The sequence below is a fragment of the Euleptes europaea genome, chromosome 12, assembly GCF_029931775.1.
Source record: "Euleptes europaea isolate rEulEur1 chromosome 12, rEulEur1.hap1, whole genome shotgun sequence".
NCBI lineage: Eukaryota > Metazoa > Chordata > Lepidosauria > Squamata > Sphaerodactylidae > Euleptes > Euleptes europaea.
In genome coordinates, this window is record NC_079323.1 from 16336718 (window position 1) to 16350312 (window position 13595).

Sequence of the window (13595 nt, forward strand, 5' to 3'; positions counted from 1 at the left end):
AAAAGACTCAGGGCACAACTATATGATCAGAGGAGTGCTAGATTACAAGCCTGATAAAGAACACTCCCTGATGACAGTAATGAGGCTGATGAGCTTCACCAAACAGGGAATGATGAGACAGGGTAATTAGCAACAGCTGGTCCACTTCAGGTATCTTTAAGCAGGCAACTGTGTCTGACTCAGTGTGGGAACAATGTCTTGTGTTTGCTGTGAACTCTCTCACTACTCCTGAGATACGTGTGGCTCTGACCCTTCATTTGGATTCTATTTCTGGTACTGCTGCTTTGAACCTAGACCTAAGGACAACCCGGTATTTGACTCGGACCACGCCCTGACTATGCTGCTCGCCTCTGGCCCTCAGACCTGCTGCCCGTCAGGACACACATTAATAATGTCGTAATTTTAATAAATTATTTATTGTCCCACTGCAACATTGGGTTCTTTTCCTCTTTGTTTTTATGGGTTATGTGCCACAGGACACCAGATGGCCTCTGAGTCCAGACTTGCCTCATTTCACTGTCTACTTGATTGACCTATCGATTGTGTCATATCTTATTGCATTTTCCAGGACTGCACTCTACAATTGATTTGCAGCAGTTTTACATGAACAGTCACCCTTCCCTGGGCTCTGCTGTTTGTAGCACATATTCTCTGGGCTAGGATCTGATGTGAGAAGTCCGCTAGAAAAAAATGCTGGAGGAAACACTGTAAGTTGAGAGTCACGGGCTTTGTTTGCTCAGGGTAGTGATGAGGGGAAGTGGCTTTTCAACAAAAAGTGTGGGCTAGGAATTCCTTCTTTCAATCAGTTCCACAGTGTCATGATTTTATGTTTGCATAAAAAGAAATCAGCCAAAGTCCATTAAATACAGAAATATAAATTAGTTTATTACTTGGAAACATGCAGTGTAACAAATAAATAATATTTTTGTAATTAATATTATAAATAGACATTCAGTTTAAAGTTTTCCTTGTCTTAAAGTGCACTAACAGTAGTTCCTTGGAAGACTGAAAAACGTGGGCTGAATCGAATGATGCCTGTAAGCAGTAAGGCTTGATGCCGGCATTCTCTTGTCCTTTGCTACTGCATTTTCCTCCCTGGTCACTGGCAGCCAAACCAGGAGTTGCTTTTCTTGATGCTAATAAATCTTCTTTGGCTGTCAAACTCATGTTGCTTTGAGCCACTGAATAAATAGAAATGTCCTAAAAGAATAACGAGATGGTGAATCTAATGGACAGGCTAACTTTCAAATCCTATTATACAGTCTCCTTCTTTCTAACTTGTTCTCCTTTAATTCTTTAACCTAATTTTTTCCCTGCATCGCAAGGGCACACAAGGTTTAACATTTCAAGCAGGAAATATCTAGAAAGTAACTGACCAGTGTTCTCCGAGAAATACATTGGTGCACACTCATGGAAATGAATAGAAATTGCACAGATGTAAGGGCTTAGGAAAGGAATCTAATATATAAACACACACACACACACACACAAATTAATCACACCAATAACCTCCACCCATGAATTATGGCGTTGGCAGATGGTAATTTCAGTACACCTTCAATTTGCAGGCCAGTGGCCCAGTCAACAGGAGAACAGCATGGAAGAACATTAAAGGCAGAAGCCTATAGCCCCATAGGTGACTGAGCCACATGCTCTGCTTGGATGCTCTCTGACATCTCATCTTCTCAATCTCTGCAATTTAGGCTACATCCCTATGGAGATTTTCTCTGCCTCGGCTTCCATACTGTTGTGGTTTTTCAAGAGCATCCACACTATGTCATCCTCTAATCATCTACTTTCAGGCTTCCGTTATCTTTGGTACATTCATTATTAAACCTAGTTTAGTACAATCTTTCCAGAAAGAATGTAGTCCAAACATGTTAGCGAGCTGTCTGGACAGGAAGGTGTGCATTTTCAAAGATCTTGTCCATACTGGTGCCATTTTCCACCCACCAGCATCTCACAGCTACCATTTCCCCTACCACACTCCGGAGGGCTTTTTAAAATTGATCTATGCCACAATCTCCTAGAACCTCTGAATTCCTAGCTGTCATTTCCCCCCAAAATAGAAAGTGTCTAACTCTTTTCATTGCAGAAAAATGAGGGAGTGTACATTTCCACTTATATCTGTGCATCAAAAAGGGTTAGATGCCTTAAAACATGGAAACTGGGAATTTATAGGAACTAGTAGATCATAAAACATTAAGTAATAGAACAACAGCAACAACCAATTTATAAAAGGCCTTCAAATATTCTTCAGTGGTGTGCTGGGGGGGGGGGGCGTGCAGGGAAATGCTAGCTGATGGAGAAAAATGTGCACAAAATGCCCCTATGGATACTCTAATGTCAGTGTGGATGACAGGGCAATAGAAAATCCTCACTGTATGAATGCAGCCAGTCATAGCCGTAGTTACTAAAGATCTTTTAAAAATGCTAATCTATGAGGGCTGCCTTCCACTTACCATTATGTTGTAAAGCAGCATCCACTGTGGATCCAATCCCAGGGAAGTCAGCTGCTATCCTTCGGGGATAGCTCATCCCTATGGAGTTCTTGGTTTCATCATATCTAATGAAAAAAATGGGTTGGAAATCAATGGAGCTGGGAGGACAGTGTGCTGTAGGGGTCAGTGTTGCTCAAAACTTTTTACATGCAGCAGGGAGCACCACGTAAACTGTAAATTTCAAGTAAGGCGAAGAAACGGATTTAAGCAAAACCAGCATACTTATTTGTTTGCTTGTTTGTTTTACATATTTATAAGCACTCCTTTCTCTCGGACCCAAGGCAGATAACAACAATAAAAGTTTAAATAATTTTTTAAAACACACAGAATTAAATTAAGGAGCAGAATTTATGCAAAACTGGCTTCTGCGTAAATATCCAAGTCTTCTCTACTGTGCTTTATATGTAGGAAGGCCTGCCTATTCTCAACGGGAGCCATTACATCCCCCATCATCGTGCACAGGGCTAGGCTAACTGACTATTTGAGAGATGCCTTGCATCCTGATATGGCACATGTGGCCACCTCTTTTCTAACTTTATCCCTTCTTTTGGACTCGTGAGACTTCCAATATGTAAAAGTGTCAGGCTAGCCCAATCCTGTTTAGTGTCAAGTAAGTTCTACTGACTTCAGTGGAGTTTACTCCCAAAGAATTACCCAGTGCACTCTGTGGTGAGCTAGAAAAAAAAAAGTTTAACCTACTCAGTGATACATTTTTTTCCATTTTAGTAGCAAAATGACTAAACCAGTGGTCCCCAAAGTGGGCAGTACCACCCCCTGGGGGGTGGGATTACCTAAGGGGGCACTAAGAGGCAAGGGGGCAGTAGGGGGGCGCTAGAGGTGGGCCCCTTCAACTGCGTTGTTGGATAGGGTAGGGGGCGCTGGGGTTGAGTTTGTGGAACCAAGGGGGTGGTGGCCCGAAAAGTTTGAAAACCAGTGGACTATCATCCTTTGGTCACATTATGAGAAGATAAGAGTCACTGGAAAAAGGCAATAATGCTAGGAAAACTCAAAGGCAGCAGGAAAAGAGGAAGACTCAACAGAAAATGGACTGACTCAATCAAGGAAGCCACGTCCCTCAGTTTGCAAGGCCTGAGCAAGGCTGTTAAAGATAGGACGTTTTCAAGGACATTGATTCATAGGATCGCCATGAGTCAGAAGCGACTTGACAGCACTTAACACACACAGTAGCAAACTATTCAAAAGGCTTCCAGGACTGTCCAGCGTCAGGCAAAGAGTTTCTGCTCACCTCCAGTACTTGTCACTTGAAAAGAATAATGTTTTCTTTGTGCTCTTGTCATAAACAGCTGCGTCAATTTTCTTAACACTTTGGGGGAAGCCCAGTGTGTGGATGCTCTTCGGGAAACCTGGCTGTATAATATTTGCTTTGCTAGCCCAGTAGTTCTCTCCTATTTTTTGAAAATAGGATAGGAAAGATGGGAAGAATCTTAGTTAGAACCATTGACATTTCTGTATTTTGAATCCATGCAAAGAGGATTACAAAAAAAAAAAAAAACCCAGTGAACTGATGTAACGAGAAGAAAAAGAAGAACTGGTTTTTATATGCTGACTTTCTCTACCACTTAAGGAAGAATCAAACTAGTTCACAATCACCTTCCCTTCCCCACAATAGACACCTTGTGAGGTAGGTGGGGCTGTGAGAGTTTGGAGCGAACTGTGACTAGCCCAAGGTCACCCAGCTGGCTTCATGTGGAGGAGTGGGAAACCAACCCGGTTCACCAGATTAGCGTCCACTGCTTCTAACCACCGCTCTTAACTACTACACTACACTGGCTGGAGGATAATTCTTCCATTCAGGGAAATAAGATTTTGGAAGAGATCAGGGCTCTTCCATAACCTTGTGCACATGAAAGCTACTGCATCTCTGTCCTAAGAATACAGGTCATATTTTAACTACGTATGTAACGTTAAAGGGTTTGTGGAGACCTAGGTTTGAATCCCCACTTAGCCATTAATCTCTCTGGGTGACTACAGGGCAGTTATTCCCTCAACATAATCTACCTCTTGGGAAGATAAAATGGAAGAGGAGAGAAACTCCTTGAAGGAACGGGAACTGAATGGCCAGTAACCTTGGCTCCACCCAACGAGTCATGGTCCGCACAAGCAGGGGTTGTATCAGCAACAGAAATTGTTGCTGATAAAAGGCAGTTCTGTCAGTGGAGTGCGGCCTTCTCGTTTCCCCCTTCCAATGCAACCCACGCTTTCCTCATTTTATTCCTGCCGTAATTCATATTGGAATATTTAGAAACCCTTCTCACATTTCTTTTCTACCACTGACTTATGAAATTGTTAACAATTTAAAATAAAAAAGAAATAAATTGCTAACAATGGCGAAGGCTCTGAGGACCACGGTACCATTCTTTTCCTGCAACTGAACAACTAGAATTTGTTGGGTAATACTGAGTAATTCCTAACTAGGATCTCTAGCCCAACACATTAAATTCAGCAGCAGAAACTTCATTCCCTGCTGACACACCCTCTAGCTTCATAAATTTCAGTGGCTTCTGGTTAAAACGATACTTAGCGTGTTCAAAATAGTTACCTTTGAAAAGAAATAGTGTGTCTTTATTTTCAGCTTCGTACGCAGCATCTATTCCACCACTCAAAGCTGGCCAGAATGCAGAAATCTGATCTTTTTCAATGTAGCTTCGAGCAGGGCTCTTTCGCCACATAAAGCTGGTGGGGTTGGGGGGACAAGAAAGTTTACTTCAAACTATATCAGAATTCTAGCTAAGGAAGTGTTGACATGAAATGCTTTAAATGAAATGGCTGGATGCTCTGTACCTCAACTTGACAGCTGATTTAGAAACCCACCCACAAAGTTTCCAGGATATAGTTGACCGATAAAAGCAACTAATTAAGAATTATAACCCTCATGCTTACCAACTGAAGATGATATATGAAATGGATGTCATAGATAATTAATTTAATATGCTGGGGTTGATTTCGTCTCTTGGATCGGAAAGTAATCCTGTGAGCTCATTGGCTCTGCAGTGGGCCAATGGCTTTAACTCTTGACAGTGAGTCAACTTCTGCCTAATATCTGAAGCTACCTACACATAAGGCAAGTTGGGTGACCTTGGGCTAGTCACAGCTCTCTCAGCTGCAACGGCAACCTCTATCAGCTGACAGCTTAGGGGTGGGGAGAAAAGAAGGGAAATTTACTGGGTTTCTGATCAACCCCCCCCTGCCCCCCGTTTGCTGCATCTCAATAAATCAGGGTTGCAGCAGTTTCCAGAATGGGAGATCACAAGAGCCCAACTTCCTTTCCTTTCTTTTATCCCTTAGAAGCTCCTTGATCCATTGATCTTGAGCAGTGTAAATCTAATGTTTGAGGGATATAAGGACTGAAACAAAAGTAGCAATGGGATCCCTGTCACTTAGTAAAAAAAGACATTATGTCAGACACAGAGGCATTAGATTTATATGTTAAAGGGAGAGATTTAATGTGCTCGAAGTTCCTCATAAAAGCTGCATTCTAAGGGCATGAGCTAGTGAATCGATAGAGCCAGAAGAGCAAGGACAGGTCCTGTCTGGGTATGGGATATTCAAAATTCTGCCCTGCAGAATAGCCACAGAGGGGTTAGCATTCAGTCTAGCTAAACGACCCCAACTTCCAGTAGATCAGCTGTGAGTCCCCTCCTAATGTACAGAGCAAAATTCCCCCAGCAGGCGATTAGAAGCTGACCCTTCATCAGCAGGAAATTGGCTCCTGAGGGATGCTAATAGCTTATTCCTACAAATAGACACAAACAGATGTGAACATCCAAACAGCCTGTTGATTAACGGGTTGCCTGATTGCCAGGGGTAAATAGGATGTGCGTCAAACCGGCAAGTGTTTGAATATCCCAACTCAAGATAGTAGCCCCCATAGCTTTGAGGTTATTTTTTTAGTACACAGAAATACTGGAAAGAGATCCAAAAAGAACTCCAAGAAGTATTTCAGGTGAAATTTGATCTACAACCTAAGTATTTTTTACTAGGATTGATTCCAACACAAATAGATTCTATAAACAAAGAACTTTATTTATACGGGATGACGGCGGCTAGAATACTTTATGCGAAATATTGGAAAAACAAAGTAACACCTTCGCTGAAAGAGTGGGTTACAAAAATGTACGAGTATGCAGATATGGCCAGACTATCTAATTGCCTTCAGAACAAGTCAACGGAGGAACACCAGCAGAAATGGCAAAACTTTTATGACAGAAATCGGTAAAGCAAACATGAATTGAAATAGTATATGACGTAGAAAAACAGTAGACTTAGAAGAAAAAATAACTATAAAATTTGTAAAGAGGGACTTTGAAATTAATGTTGGATTACACCGGTGGGCTTGACTTGGATACTGACCCACTCACTGTTTTTTTATTTTTAACTTTTATTCCCCTTTCCCTTCTATTTCTGTAACCCAAAAAATCTAACAAAAATTATTAAAAAGAAAGAAAAAAGGATTAGTGTCTTGAGAAATCTGGGGCTTATTTACCTGTCTTTAAAGAACAGAGTTTCTCCTCGGAGACTGGTGACAGCATCAAAAGATTGGCCAGGGTTGCACAAGTCTGTTGCCTCCTCTTGTGCGTTTGTTGGTGAGCCAGACCCGGACGGCTGACCATCACCTTCAGCTTCTTCAGAGGGTCCTTGAAAAAGAGGCAAGCAGAAGTACTGTAGAATAATCGGCGTTTGAAAAGATGCAACTTGAAGAACTTCTTAGAGGATGCACACCAAGATATATAGTAATTCAATATTACTCTAAGTGAAGCAACTGCCATGTCACATTAGGTGATGCTATGACACACTGTTTTGTTCCTTAAATCATGTGCAATTAATAAATGTCTGGGTTGCTCTGGGACAGGGATGTCAAAATCAATTGTTACGATGGCCAGACATGACATAAATGTCACTTGGTCAGGCCAGGCCAGGCCTCGCCAGCCCAGATCGAGAGTGGGGCGGTGGCTGGCTCGCAGGCCAGATAAGAGCTCTCAAGGGGCCAGATCTGGCCCTCAAGCCTTATGTTTGACACTCCTGCACTAGGAGGACCCAAAAGGCCCTGGACTAAGGAAGGCACAACTGATGGGAAGGAAGTGAAATCAAACTCTCAGCACAATCCTACGCATCTTTATTAAGTCCCACTGAGCGCACTGGGTCTCATTCCAAAAGAAATGAGCATTAATTTGTAACTGTGATTATTTTCTATGTACCAGGACAGAATTTCTGGTAGACGTTGACAGAAGATGGGCACAGGCCTGGGGCTTACAGTTCCTGATGTATATTTCCAGAGTGGGCATCCCTACGCCAAAACATATTAGACTGATGAGATTCCACACCCCAAACAGAGTTCAGTTGGTTGACCAATGGCTGATAAGGCTTCTGTCTTCTATTTAAAAAAATAATAAGTGCAATCCTGAAGGGGGCGGAGCTGCTTAGGAGCCGTGCCATTTGCACTATCCAAAGTGGCACAGACACAGGGACATGGCCACTTACACCAGCCTGCAGTGTGAGGTTCAGGCACTGGTGCAGCCTCCCTGGCAGCGTTTTTCCAGCACAAGTGCCCGCGTCAGCATCCAGGGGGTGTTCTAAGGTTGCCAACCTCCAGGTAACAGCAGAAGATCTCCTGCTATTACAACTGATCTCCAGCCGACAGAGATCAGTTCCCCAGGAGAAAATGGCCGCTTCGGCCATTGGACTCTATGGCATTAAAGTCCCTCCCCTCCCCAAACCCCGCCCTCCTCAGGCTCGGCCCCCAGAATCGCCCACCAATGGCAAAGAGGGACCTGGCAACCCTAGGGTGTTCCCATTTTGCAGGTGTTGAGTTACATCTGCAAAATACCTAGCATAGCCCCGTTAAAGTCAATGGAGGAGTTTCACTGGGTTTTGTAAAAAGAACATTTCTTCCTTTCATTTTTGGGCTGGGAAGCCTCTCGGGGGCAGGGCAGATGCACCATTCCTGGCCGTCACCTAACTATCCCCCCCCCCATTTAGGATTGCCCTTTAAGAGTATTTCCAGAGTGCAGGTGGAGAAGTCTGCACTTACCATAAAGAGACTGAATGCCCTCGATGTCATCTGGGTGAAGCTTGACCTTTGCAGGATCTGAACGTATGTATTTTGGAAACATCAGAGCTTCCTGAATGTTGGAATGGAAGAGACCCAGTGAGTGGCCGAACTCATGGGCAGCCACATGGAAAAGGTTGATTCCTAAAAAGGATCAGGAAGAGCATGATCAGTGATGAAATTACTTTGCCTCTATGATAGTGAAAATCAAACTTTAGTCTACTGTACAATATCAGACATGCTTTTTGTAATGTTGTGCAAGAGTATTCTGTTTTGCCCTTCAGAGGTATACACCTTGAATTAAGAAAGGTAAGTTTTAATGCTGTAAACTCAGGGCACTGTTTTTTTTCTGTCATAAAGATTCTTATAAAGAACTGATGAGACTTTTTTGGAGAGAATGAATATGAATAGTTACATAGCATTATTCTTGATACACGTGGCTTACTATTGAACCAAAAGGTGCACAGCACCAGAGGTTGCAAGGCATTTATACAACAAGTTGTAGCTAATTAAAAACATACAAAATAGTTATTGCAAAGGATCAAATTCAGCTTTGTGGTGGCAGTCTCCAAATCAGGATGGGATATAAACTGACCCCAAGTGATGGAAAATGCCATCTAGTCACAGCTGAAAACCCAGAGGTTTTCAAGGCAAGAGACATTTGGAGGTGGTTTGCCATTGCCTGCCTCCATGTGGGCTGAAAGAATTCCGAGAGAACTGTGACTGGCCCAAGGTAACCCAGCAGGCTTCTCATGGAGGAGTGGGGAATTGAATCGGTTCTCCAGATTAGAGGCCACCACTCTTAACCTTTGTTGTTGTTTGGAGGTTCTAGCAGGGGAGCGCAGCTATCATATACCCTTGACCGAAGAACGGTACACTCCTTCTATCTGGGATGGTCGTTCTCTTCCACCAAGCGCCCAGCTTCGGGAGGGATGCACATGGAGCTGTGAGAGAGGGAGGGAGGGTTGCCAGGTCCCTCTTTGCCACCGGAGGGAGATTTTGGGGGCTTCAATGCCATAGAGTCCAATGGCCAAAGTGGCCATTTTCTCCAGGCAAACTGATCTCTATTGGCTGGAGATCAGTTGTAATAGCAGGAGATCTCCAGCTAGTACCTGGAGGTTGGCAACCCTAGAGGTAGGGGACACCCGCCTAGCCAGCCAGATCGGCCGAATCAATCCTGGCGATCAATGGGGTGACAGATGCCGCAGCCAGATCCTCACATCCTCACCACTCTTAACCTCTACACCATGATGGCTCTCTTCTGAGTCTCTGCTTACTCTTAATGCGAAAAGAGGACACTGCTTTTGCTTTTAGAAACTTTGTGTGATGGCAAAGGCTGGGAACACATTCAGAATAAATATTACTAATTTTATTGGCCCAATGACTGCAGTCCTTGGATTGATTTTAATGGCGCTACAAATCCTGCATCAGAAGAAGAAGAGTTGGTTTTTATATGCCGACTTTATCACTTAAGGGAGAATCAAACCGGCTTACAATCACCTTCCCTTCCCACAACAGACTCCCTGTGAGGTAGATGGGGCTGAGAGAGCTCTAAAAGAGCTGTGACTAGCCCAAGGTCACCCAGCTGGCTTTGTGTGTAGGAGTGGGGAAACAAATCCAGTTCACCAGATTAGCCTCCACTGCTCATGTGGAGGAGTGGGGAATCAAACCTGGTTCTCCAGATCAGAATCCACTGCTCCAAACCATGGCTCTTAACTACTACACCACACTGGCTCACAGGAAAGCTGTCTATTGAATGTCTATTGATGGACTATTGGTCCATCAAGTTCAGTAGATACATCGGGCCTGAAAAATCAATTTTAGGGGTTTTCCCCCCATCAAAGTGTAAGATGCATCCTGGAATGTATAGATATTTTTACACCTAAATGTTATGCCTAAATTGTATTTATGTCTTAATATTCTGCAGTAAAGGGAGTTTACTGTCTAATAGCCACTACATGCAAAATGGAATGTATAAGTACAAAATACTTGAAAGTACCTTGTGCATCCCTAGTCCAGTCTTCATCTTCATCCAAATGGACATATCCACCATGAGCTGGTGAAAAGGCATGACCCACCTCTCCCTTGGGTCCGTCAAAGGGAGGATCAAAGGGATTAGTGCTGTGTACTTGAAAGATCAAAAGGGAGAAAATCTGTAACTCCCCCCATCCAGAAATTCAAGTAAACTTGCCTATGCATATTTTTTTTCTGATTTACTTACCTCTAGCACCAAATGAAATTAATATGTCTGCAGAGTCCCCTGATACCATGGTGAAGCTCAAGGAGGTCACATCACTCCACAGTTTCCAAGCTCTCCTGATGGCCTCTTCTACATCAGCACCAGCCATGTCTGGTGTGTAATTCTGAAGACTTTAAAATAGACAGTGGTAAAGGAAATGGATATTTGATCTAAAAGGAACAACAGCTTCAGAGAGAAATGAAACCCATTTCCAACCTAGTATCTACAAGTAACTTGTTGGCCTTCATACAAGAAGATCAGGTTGCTTGCTTAGTCATGAGGCTCAGTGGGTAGCAGTGATCAAATCAGGTTCTCTCAGTTAATGTACCTGACAGGTTTCCTGTGAGACTAAGATGAGGAAATCCTTGTATATGCTTCCTGAAGAATCTTAGAAGAACAGTGAGATACCATCAGCCTGAATTTGGCATCTTTGTCCTACAACTATGCTTGTTTTAGGATTCTGGATTAATGAAATCAAAGTCATAAGAACATAAGAAAAGCCATGCTGGACCAGACCAAGGCCCCTCAACTCCAGCAGTCTGTTCACACAATGGCCAACCAGGTGCCTCTAGGAAGCCCCCAAACAAGACTACTGCAGCAGCACTATCCTGCCTGCTTTCCATAGCATCTATTATAATAGGCATGCTCCTTTGATACTAGAGAGAATAGGTATTCATGACTAGTATTCATTTTGACTAGTAGCCATGGATAGCTCTTTCCTCCATGAACATGTCTACTCCCTTGTGAGAGTTGTCAGATACAAGGTTTTATTTATTTATTTATTTATTTATTAAATTTATCCCCACCCTCAATCCCCAGCCAAAGCCGGGCTCAGCATATTTGGTGTGTCCTACCTTCAGCTACCTCAAAATATAAAAACTCTCCTCCTGCTTTCAGTTATTTTTTGGTCCAGCACTAGCCATTGCTACATTGTATACTTTAAAAGGCACTCCATTTTTACTCACAAGTATTTATAAGAAAGCACATTGAATTCTTACCTATATGTTAGGTCTTTCTTTGGCCATTTTGGAGACAGCGGAAAGGTTCTGAATCCTCCTATATCAGGAACTCCACATCTGGGGGCTTTCATTGCATCCAAGGTGCCTGAATCTAGTTTTCCTGTCACTTTCAGCCCAAAGAATTCCTGCATTTGTTGTAGTTTGTTGGCATCAAAGCTATTATGATTGTTTCGAATGACAGGAGATCCTTCTGGTTCAGGGTAATAGCTGTTGAGGTATTTCTAAAGGGAAAAAGAGATACATATGATCATTTTAAGCATTATTTTACATGCAATTTTAAAAACCCTGCCTTTTTTGTCAATATAACTTTTATGTGGAAGGGTATGCATTTTAGAACATTTGTGGATCAGTCTCTGCCAGCACATACATTTGGCGTTATCTTAGCTAGCCTTTAGTTGCCAGGCAACAACACTATTACTATTGCCTTTAAATTAAAGATGATGTTTGAATTATTTTAGAACTGACCCTAGATCATGGCTGGTCCTGATTCTATTCTCTGATTTTGACTTCGTTGTTTATAATTTTTTAATCTTGTTTCTATGACTGTGAGCCTCTTTGAACTACAGTTGAAAGACAAGCTAGAAAATAGCTGTAATAAATATTTTCTAAACTATATAAAATTATTCCACCTTTTTTGTAGGCATGCGGAAGGCCCCACGTTCAATTCCCAACATCGCCAGACGAAAGGATAAGGTATTAAGTAATGTGAATGACCTCTGTCTGCTACCCTGGAGAACTACTACCAGTCAGAGTAGACAATGCTGATCTTGATGGACCACCAGCCTAATTCAGTATATGGCAGTTTCATGTGGAACTTACTTGCACAAAGCCTACCAACTTACATTGGAGCAAAGCTTGAGCCTAAATCTCCTCTCCCTGCCTTTACACAGGATCACATGAGGGTCAGTTAACACAGCACATTTAAAGACTGGCTAACAATTACTAATCAGTTTGTTTCTTCTCTGCTTAATATGTCTCATAAGAACATAAGAAAAGCCATGCTAGATCAGACCAAGGCCCATCAAGTCCAGCAGTCTGTTCACACAGTGGCCAACCAGGGGCCTCTAGGAAGCCCCCGAACAAGACTCCTGCAGTAGCACCATCCTGCCTGTTTTCCACAGCAACTAATATATTTGGCATGCTCCTCTCATCCTGGAGAGAGTAGGTATGCATCATGACTAGTATCCATTTTAACTAGTAGCAATGAATACCTCTCTCCTCCATGAAGATGTCCACTCCCCTCTTAAAGCCTTCCAAGTTGGCAGCCATCACCACATCCTGGGGCACGGAGTTCCACAATTTAACTATGCGTCTCCTAACCTACTTTACCTTGGCGAGCTGCACATCCTCTTCTGTGACTTCTTCAGTTTGTGGGAGAACAGGCAAAGCCCGTGAAAGCACTCCACAGAGCCCGATCATGAGTAAGAAATGTTTCATTTTTGCCTTCTCTTCTGTGCACCAGCCTCAAAACACTGCTGCCAGTCGTTCTGTTAATGTGCCGCACATGCCCTGGTATATATACTCCATGTTTGTACTATAAAATCAACAGAAGTATGACTCATAGCACTCTAACATCCTCTGACTTGCCAGGCATGTAAAATAATCATAGAATGAATGAAGTGTAACCAAATTCCCCAAATCCTTGATTTGGCAATCACTAATAAAACGACTGGAATTATAATCCTACCAATCTTTGGTTTATATTTTTTGTATTCGAGAAAATGAAGTGTCCAGACAGGCAGGAACAGGAAAACAATTTTAACTGTGAC

At 42.7% G+C, this 13595-nt stretch overlaps 1 protein-coding gene across 1 annotated transcript; it reads right to left on the reverse strand.

Annotated features, from left to right (window-relative positions):
* Positions 1-1032: 1032 nt before the first annotated feature.
* LOC130485504 (stromelysin-1-like) lies at positions 1033-13297 on the reverse strand. The gene is made up of 10 exons (XM_056858709.1): positions 13156-13297; positions 11806-12047; positions 10790-10938; positions 10568-10696; positions 8551-8712; positions 7006-7156; positions 5062-5195; positions 3748-3907; positions 2463-2566; positions 1033-1200 (listed from the first exon to the last, which is right to left on the reverse strand). The coding sequence occupies exons 1-10, from the start codon at positions 13261-13263 to the stop codon at positions 1100-1102; spliced, it is 1440 nt and encodes a 479-aa protein (XP_056714687.1). The 5' UTR covers positions 13264-13297; the 3' UTR covers positions 1033-1099.
* Positions 13298-13595: the final 298 nt, after the last annotated feature.